General features: G+C 27.9%; 3 protein-coding genes across 3 annotated transcripts; 2 read left to right on the top strand and 1 right to left on the bottom strand.

Moving 5' to 3' along the window:
- Window positions 1-360: 360 nt before the first annotated feature.
- On the top strand, window positions 361-2,137 carry RpS15 (ribosomal protein S15). Its single transcript, XM_011496324.1, has 3 exons — window positions 361-460; window positions 680-765; window positions 1,757-2,137. Exons 1-3 carry the CDS (start codon window positions 452-454, stop codon window positions 2,103-2,105), a joined length of 444 nt encoding a protein of 147 aa, XP_011494626.1. The 5' UTR covers window positions 361-451; the 3' UTR covers window positions 2,106-2,137.
- A 1,964-nt stretch (window positions 2,138-4,101) lies between these two features.
- LOC105359983 (leucine-rich repeat-containing protein 28) lies at window positions 4,102-6,002 on the top strand. The gene is made up of 6 exons (XM_011496754.1): window positions 4,102-4,600; window positions 4,705-5,050; window positions 5,137-5,328; window positions 5,393-5,650; window positions 5,725-5,786; window positions 5,989-6,002. Exons 1-6 carry the CDS (start codon window positions 4,231-4,233, stop codon window positions 6,000-6,002), a joined length of 1,242 nt encoding a protein of 413 aa, XP_011495056.1. The 5' UTR covers window positions 4,102-4,230.
- LOC105359675 (uncharacterized) lies at window positions 5,890-8,817 on the bottom strand. The gene is made up of 5 exons (XM_011496323.1): window positions 8,429-8,817; window positions 8,118-8,313; window positions 7,177-7,494; window positions 6,841-7,068; window positions 5,890-6,657 (listed from the first exon to the last, which is right to left on the bottom strand). The coding sequence occupies exons 2-5, from the start codon at window positions 8,304-8,306 to the stop codon at window positions 6,208-6,210; spliced, it is 1,185 nt and encodes a 394-aa protein (XP_011494625.1). The 5' UTR covers window positions 8,307-8,313; window positions 8,429-8,817; the 3' UTR covers window positions 5,890-6,207.
- Between the last annotated feature and the right edge of the window lie 869 nt (window positions 8,818-9,686).

Below are 9,686 nucleotides of genomic sequence, written 5' to 3'. Positions count from 1 at the left end.
TACTCCATATAGCATAAGAGACAAATTGAGAAGGAATTTGTATCAATACAAAGAAGTTGAAGAGTGAAATATTTTAAAATTTTAATTTTAAAATTGCATCGAGTCTACCCCGTCAGTTAACCACTCATTTAAAATTAAAATCTTTTATTCTTTTGATATTATGCCAACATTCGTTATTCGATATACGTTTACGGATAATATATTTTTCATCCTAATATTTTAGACCTTAACCGAAGCTTCATCAAAATGAATTATTGTTGTTGTTGTTTTTTTTTTTTTAACAAAATTATTGCCTCTCAACGTCTACTTATATTTCGCACATTAATAAATTGACCAATAAAGTGAGTCCAATAAAGAGAGAATAATATGTGGATCTATCTAACTTCACTGTCGGCAGTCTCGATCATTATTTCTTTTTATGCTCTAATAATCCTCTTTGGTACAGTGAAACATGGCTGAGGTACGGTGAAAAAATTATTTTACACGGATCTATAATAATCTAAGCAATCATAATGTTTTTGTTATGAAAATACTTAAAATATAATTGAAAATTAATTTAATTAATCGTTTGTTAATAAATATTATGAAAGCTTAAGTTCAAAATACATTTGAAGCAAATATCTGAGAAGTTATAGGTTAATTTATTGTACTTTTAACATTTGTTATTTTTATTTTATAGGCAGACGAAACATTGAAGAAAAAAAGGACTTTCCGGAAGTTTACCTTCCGAGGCGTTGATCTTGATCAACTGCTTGATATGCCCAAGTAAGTTGTATGTCTCCCCATCAACAGGAATTAATATTCAGTTCGTAGATTGCAAAAAAATTTCTAAACAGAATTTTTCGAAAATGGAAGAGGCCCAGTAAAACTTTGAATTCTAAATGTTTTTGTTAAGATTTATTAGACTTTATAATATATAATGAAATTATACAATTAAAACATTGTAAAAAGATTTTAAGTGGTTATCCAAGATATTCACATATTAAAGAGTTAGATAAAATTGGGTATAGTGAAATTTCCAAAAACTTTGGATGCAAAATTTATGCAATATTATCATAGATTGAATACAATTCTATTAAACATTAATTTTAATTGTATTAATTAAAAGATTCTTTATGATTATAATTGTATTTTGCAAAGTCATGCGTTTGAGTAAAAAGCAAAAATTTCGTATATGCGAGATATGCTTTGTTTAAAGTGACAAGAATGAAAATTAAATAATGTATCATTTAGTGCGTTATATAGAGTATTCGGATTAAATAGAAATAACTTATCAAATGTATTTTATTATTTTATCAAGTTTGAAATGACTAATAAAAGAAAGTATTTAAGAAATTATAAATATGTAGTAATAAATTCAAAGATATTAATAAAATCAATATTGTGATAGACTTGGTTCTGTTGGTTTTGGTTGTTTCATACTGGTTTTATAAATTTTTATAATTTTATACGAGAAGTATGTTAAAAGATTCAAAGTATTGGTTATCTCAAATTAACCTTGTAACTTAAGCAGAAATATATATATTACCTCAACTATTATATATAATGAATTTAATTGATATATTAATTAATTTTAGATAGATATAAAATTAATATTTTCAAAAAAATATATTTACCTTCTTGTTAGTATAAATATAATTGTAAAATAAATTTAAAAAAAACATGAATTTGCAGAAAAGTGTTGTTTATCATTCAATTATTAATATTATTCTATTTAAAGCGTAAAAAAATTTTTATTACATAAACTATTTTTCAGTGAACAGCTCATGGAGTTGATGCATGCAAGAGCTCGTAGACGATTTTCTCGTGGTCTGAAGCGCAAACCTATGGCTCTGGTTAAAAAATTACGCAAAGCAAAGAAAGAAGCTCCACCAAACGAGAAGCCGGAAATTGTTAAAACACATTTGAGAAACATGATAATTGTTCCTGAAATGGTTGGTTCCATTGTTGGCGTTTATAATGGCAAAACTTTTAACCAAGTTGAAATTAAGCCCGAAATGATTGGACATTATTTAGGAGAATTCTCTGTTACTTATAAGCCTGTTAAACACGGTAGACCTGGTATTGGTGCTACGCATTCCTCACGTTTCATACCACTTAAGTAAATTCTTACAATAAACTGAATTTATGTAAAATTTGACAATTCTTTTCATTGCAGTACCTGTAACATTAATCAATCTAGCATTTATGGATCCTTTATTAAAGATTGAATCTATAATAAATAATGCAATTTTTAAAGTTAAAATTATTTATAAGAGGTAACTTATGTTAATATTTCGATAGAATTTAGATTGAAAAATAGATAATGCAATATTTAATTAACATTAAATAGGATCATCCCAAATAGTAAAATCATAAATTTTCTTTAAAAGTTGCTTGATATAGTTCTAATTTAATTATTTAAAAACAATAATTATAATTGAGAATATTTATGAAACGTACAATACAAGTTTATTTGTTTAATAAAATTTGCCTGTGTTACTGAAAAACAACAATTTTTCGTTTTCAGAATAAAAAAATTCATTATTTTTGTATAATTATAAAAATTGAATTTATTAAATTCATTTTTACGATATAATAAATTTTTGGGTAATAAATTGATTTGAAATTGTAAATGGACGTGGAATAAAGTAAGAATCCAATGTTAAATTGTCAATTATACAAATCAGTGTATAAAATAAAAAATGGTTAGTATTTATTGAAACAATTGCAATTAGAGGTTCGTTAGTATTTGAAATTATTTTAAATTATATTTGTATAATAAAATTCTCGAGCTATTTATGGACTCGAAACTTAAGCTGTCCTTCACATATTAACTATTTTTATACGATAAATAATAAATAAGGTGTCTCAACGTACTTTTAAATGTTTAAAGATGTAAATTTTTTCAATTTTGCATTATTATTGTTAATTAAGAAATTATGTAATATTATTAATTACATTATCCACAAGAGATTTTAGAAGTAAAATTTAAATATTACAATGAGTTTGAATTAAAGCGGGCGTAATTTATGCAAGCAAAGCATTAATATAAGTTCTAATATAAATAAATTCTAATTAAAAATACAATAAAAAAACTGAAAACGAGAATTAATTATAATAATTGAAATAATTTATTAAAATATTTATTATAAGCATTCTTGTTAGTGCGTATGTTGTGCATAACTTGAAAGTTCGGTTGGTTCACGATAATAAATCAAGTAGTTATTTAATTTATACATAGACGTGATATTAGTGATATAAGACTTTATAATATAAAATTAAAAGTACCTTAACTTTTTGTCACATCTGTACACAACGTGATAGTTACGTATAAACTAGATTATACGGTGGCAAAAGTTTTTTAGAGATAAATATATTGTATTATTACCGAATTACCATTACCAATGATGTACTTTAATGTCATTTAATGATTGATTATGCAAGTTATTATTCGTCCTAGAGATGTGATTTATTTTGGAATGTTTTTTCAATTTAATGTCAGAAAGGTAAGAAATTATTATAAATAATATTGAAGTTAATCATTTTTAACTTTTATGTTTATCATTGAAAATTATTCGGTAATTCTTCTTATTTTTCCTTTAGAAATTAAATAAAAAAGTATGTAACAATCACGTAGAGGATAAGGAAAAACACAAAATAACTTAACGCTGCATTTATTTGAAGTAATCGTGAGCCTTAAGCAATTAAAAAATTATAATTAATTAGTTAAACTAGTTATAAGTTTGCGCAAAAAAATTGTGTTCTATTTATTTTAAAGCGACCCGCCAATATAGGATTTTTCCGTTTTATAAGCAAACAGACATTTTTATATTCAAGTAATTACTCTTTAATCTTTTATGAATGCGAATGTATAAATGCAATATGAAATTATCGCTTATTGTTCTATCTATCTATATCTATCAGTCTTTGACTATATTAAATGAAATTTGTTTATAATAGGATGATGTGAAGTAAAATTGAAAATAAATTTTAATATAATGAAGTACGTATATTGACCCATAAAAATGATAATTTTAAATGCAATAACAAAGCACTTTCGTGAAATTGATGAAGAAAATGTTCTTTTCAATTCGTATATTCAAGTTATTAATATTGCCAACTGCTCAGTAGGTCAAAGCTATTTTAAGCCAATGCCAAAAGGTTACTTGTTAAAATTCAAAAAGAAAAGTTGATTACATTTCGTTCGCATCTAATGAATAATTCTTATTTGACAATTTTTTTAACGACATGAATTTAGATTTGAATGATTTGATAAACGAAGTAGCAGAAAAAATAATTCTGCATTGGAATTATAGAGATTTAGTTGAAATTCCAGATGCAGTGAGGAATGTTGGCAGTCATGTGCAAGAAATCTATTTAAAGTGGAATAAATTGAAAAGTCTTCCTCTTTGGATTTCTGATTTCTCAAATGTTACAAATTTATATTTATATGGTAATAATATAGAACATCTGCCTGATTCTTTGAGACATATGAACAATCTGGCTGTACTTGATCTTAGTGCCAATCAATTAAAGGAGCTTCCTATTTGTTTAGGATATTTGAAGAATCTACGATCTTTGTTGCTAAATCAGAATTTTATAACATCATTACCACAATGTAGGTAACACTCATATCTTTGGAATAAATTGTCTTAATCTAAATAGTCTAAATAGTCTAAAAATTATTTAGATTCGTTAATTATTAATTATTTCTCACTTCAGCTATGAGTCAATTGAAAAATCTTGAACGCTTATTTTTATCTGGAAATCGAATAGTCGCACTACCAGAATGGCTTGGCGCATTACCAGTATTAGGAGAATTATTTGTTGATAATAATCTGTTGGAAGAAATTCCAAACAGATTAACATTATCTAATTCTTTATCAATTATATCCGTGTGTTCCAATAAACTGAGTTATTTACCATTAAATGGTTTTTTATCAGCCCCCTGTATTCGTTTTAATTCTAATCCATGTTTAAACTATTTGTCGTTGCCTGTATTATATCAATTAATGTGTAAAGTTCAATATCCTATGAGTGAAGAATCTGGGAATGCAATAGCGCATGGGTGAGACTCCATATCTATAATTAGCTGCGGTTGGTTATTGTTAAAATGAAAAATTTAATTAAAATATAAATATCTTTTCTCTACGATTGTTTCAGATCTAATAGTAAAACGAATAATTGCAATATCAAGACCAAACTATTGTTATTATCCAAAAATAATTCTGAACATAAGAAATTTGTAATAGAATTACCAAGGCAATTACTCGTTATCCACGATATATATGAAAATAAAGTGATTTCGTTATGGGAGTTGTCGCTTAGAAAAGTTTATCTTTCCAGGTAATCAATGGATTATTATCTTTATCTAATTAGTTTAACTTAATTTAATGTTTAAATTAAATAGATTTCATCATACTCTTGATATTTCATGGGATCCACCAAATGTATATGTAAAACAAAATCCAATTTTAGATAAAATAAACTTTGGCATTGATAAATACCTAAAATCTCTGATACCGTTTGGTTTATTATTAAATGGACCAATTAGCATATGTATGAATAAGTATTGTAATGAACCAATATTTTCCGAGGCATGGATCCTTTTAGGAAGTGGAAAAAATACTTTTGCCATTCCAACAATTGTGATATTGTGTTGCCATAGGTAATAATTTATTTTTCAACTTAACACAATCGACGCATTTATATTAAATATTAATTTGAACAATTTGCTTTTAGATGCGCTACAGAATTTATTAAGACTTCAAATTTTATAGAAAATCATGATATATATGTATATAGGATATATAATTGAATGAAATATTTAATAAATTAAAACGCTTGTATATTTTTAAATATATTGAAATAAAAAATTTTTACCTTCGTTCGATTTAATTGTGAATAATCAAAATTTATTATTTACAAGAGAGTTTCAATATGTATAAATGCAACGTTTCTAAGCGACTCAATTATATTCCACACTTTATTGTCGTATTCTTAAAGTGTGCCAAGATTGACTTTGACTCAATTTAAAACGAAAATTTTAAATACTTAATGTATATACAAAAAATCATCCATGAAATATTTTACAAGTATAAAAGTAGTTTGTAAATTGGAACTAATCAGTAAACGGTTATGCAATAACGTTTTAATGATATTTGATTAGTATCGAGTTTGAGACTCGACAAACACTTATGTACAGTTTATTGCAGTAGCACGGAATTAAGCAATTAGCAAATCAAGAGCACTATCTCGATCAATATTGCATTTCAATAATGCCATAGACGCTTTATCTTCGGGAAATCCCAAGTCTCTGAGAGTACACAAACTTTCATAATACACTTTGGCTTTATGTTTATCATATTGAGTTAAAGCTAAAGCTTTTACAGCAGCATCTTCCGACATTCCAAAATCTTCAAGAGATTGAATGGCTAACAAGTATTCTACAATATTTTTATTGTCTTGTCCTTCTAAATCATGAATAGCGCGTGCAACTCTTGATAACGAAAATCCCATATCACTCAAGCGTTTTGCCAACTTTTGATCTTCAAGGGATAGATTTGCTAATGTTCTGGCCAGTTCCTTTTGATCAATAGGACGTAAATTTTTCGCTGATATTCCCGGATTTTTGTCAAGGATAGGACTTTCAAAATCAGACCACGGCTGACAATTCTAAAATTTAATTTGTATTAAATTTTAATGATAAATATTTTAACAAATTATGCATTACAAATCATATTTACGTTCAATAGACAAATGGTTAAATTTCTTATGTCGTCAAAATTACTTTATCAATTACTCTCAATGATACTATTAAATTATTTGAAAAATAATTTATTTAATAAAAATTATTACCTCAGCGATCGGCCTCTCCAGCTCTTTTTGAAGTTCTTGCACAATGGACGATACCATTCTTTGCTTGAGATCTATATGATTATTTGAAGCATTTTCATTATTTTTTCCATATTCTATGATTTTCCTTTCTTTGTTTATTTCATTTACACTTGGTTTCATTAATAAATCATTCATTATACCATCAAGATTTGTAGTAGGTGCCCATTGTGATGTAGTTGGTTGCAGTACCTGTAAAACAACAAGTATAATTCCAGTAAATTATGTCAATGTAGATATATATATATATATATATATATATATATATATATACGCGCGCGCGTGCGTGTGTGTGTGTACCTGTGCCAATTCTTCCATTTCATTAATAGTTTTCAGCTCCATATTATCGAATGGACTACTCGTATCGTTATCAAAATCGGAATAATCAAGTCCATTGGCTTTCACGTGATTTTGGGTGTCATTTGCAGGAGAGCATAGTGGTTGAGGTGTTAATATTGTTGCTTCGGGAGCAAGAGCTACTTTGACAGGTAGTGCAATTGATTCAGGACTCGGAGATGATGGAGGTGGGGATTTTTCAATTTCTTTTTTACGTTTCTCTTCCAATCTAACTCTGCGGGCTTCTGTGTAAGATACTCGAGCTTTTCTCCATTCTTTCATCTAAATACATAATATATAGACATATAAATATATATAGTAAATAGGAAAAATTTATACATTAATGTTGCGCGTGTGTATATGCATAATCATATATATATATATATATAACTATATATATATATATATATAGTTGCATTACAACACTATACTGATTATGCATATACACACGCGCTTGCGCGCGCGCACGCATACATGTATAATCGCCGTTTAAGCGTATGCATATATGCGCGCGCCCATGCATGTAACATTGATATATACACAAGATAAGCTTTATCGTTCAAATACTTGAATATTTTTTTACTTTCAATTCGTTATTTCGATACTTTCAATTAATAAATAATTTATTCGATATTTCAAGGTTTATCAATTTTATGTGTTTCGACACGCAGCATTCGTCATAGTCATATGATGCTCGTTCAAATGGCTTTCAGCTAAAGTATTTGAAAATCTTATGGATTAAGTAATTGAAATCGATATAATCATGACATGTGAGCTTATTTAACTTTTGGCAAATCATTGTCTATTAATTTTCACGCTTAGCTAAAAAATATTGCAAGTTGTAAGAGACAAGTTGATTCGCTTAGCCAATTAATAATGTAATGAAGGAATGAGAAGAAATCTACCTTATTGAGGACACTTTTTTCCAAACTAAAGTCATACGTTAATTTCGAGAGGTCAGGCAATTTGTTGTAATAAGCCGTGGGCAGGGCAATTTTATTGGGTGACTTGTAAGCCTCTGCTATCTTCACCTGAACACCATCCATATACGTGGCGATGGAGTCGCATTGTGCGCTGGTCGAGGCTCGTGCCATAATAATTCTGTTAAATTAAGCGGAAGAGCTGCATTCGCATTATTCGTCGATCGTTAATAGAACGAATATATTAAGGGAAAAATGACAAATGCATTGTCGTGAATGAAAACAAAAAAATTAACCTTATTGTCGCTCCTCGCGTAACCTTTTCGCGCCTCGGTAATCTTTTTTCTCCGCATGAACCGACGAATGGTCGAGTCCTCTTCAATGGCAATGATAATAAAGGCACTGTAGTCTCATGCACATATTTCCTTGGCTTCCATTCCTCGTGAACAACCGTCGAGCGTGTGACGTTTGACAGATCATCATCAACTAAACATGGCCATCTTTGAACCTCGTCGATTATTACTTGGAAAATGCGCGATATGCGCGGCACGTGATTACATTGTGAACTTGGCTTAGTTGTTCAAATCTGATTTTAATGTTTTTCATGCATTTTACCGTTCTCCTATGTAATGACGAAATTATTACTCACGCGAATGACGATCGGACCACCGTGACTTGTGCTTGTGGCATTGCCATTATTACCTTTCCCATTCTATTTCTACCAGGAATAATCATAATCGGAATTCTATCGTAAAGAATTTCAATTTGCGTAAGGTTTTCTACGAGTTCTCGATCATTGTATTTACGTAGAAGCAAACGAATAAAATAAAATTAAGATCATCGTTGTTTTTCATTATTTTTTTCTTCTTTTTTTTTTTATCATAAATTAAATGAACTAATTAATTGCGAATTCCTTCGAATTTATTATTAAATTAATAAATATAAAGACAAAAGCAAAAATTCAGCTCCCATCTATTCGTTCCCAAATATTCGTTCGATTAAATTTTAAGCACACATGTTTTATTTGCGATAACAAGCTAGCAGATTTATGTTAAAGATATTCGGGTAAATAAATGAAATCCCATCCATTAAACAAACCACATCTTTTATTGTTTATCTCCCATAATTGAACACATTTTTTCTTACTCAATCGAGTTTCAACGCATTTAAATTCCTGTATTGTTAATCTATCTTCTCATTTCTTAAGCATATACAATGATTAACATTGCAATTGTAAAAATATCTAATGCAAGCGTGGCGCATCAATTACTTTTTCAAATACTACATCGATAAGATAATATTTATATATTTACAGGCAGAGTTAAAAATATACGCTCCGTTCGAATACAAACAAAATTTGTAATTATAAATCATTTTTTAACCAACGGTAACAAAAATGATGACACATATATCAATTGCTAAGGAATTACCTTAACTAGTCTCGTTTATAGCAACTCTCTAATTATAATATCAATTTTAATATGAAAATTGATTAAATTAGTTTCTTTTAAAGATAATAAAATTTTCTTTTATAGCAGCAAAACAAACATGGGC

This window comes from Ceratosolen solmsi, unplaced genomic scaffold, assembly GCF_000503995.2.
Source record: "Ceratosolen solmsi marchali unplaced genomic scaffold, CerSol_1.0 scaffold29, whole genome shotgun sequence".
Taxonomy (NCBI): Eukaryota; Metazoa; Arthropoda; class Insecta; order Hymenoptera; family Agaonidae; genus Ceratosolen; species Ceratosolen solmsi.
Note: the sequence above shows the minus strand (reverse complement) of the source record. Positions and strands in the feature narration are given on the sequence as shown.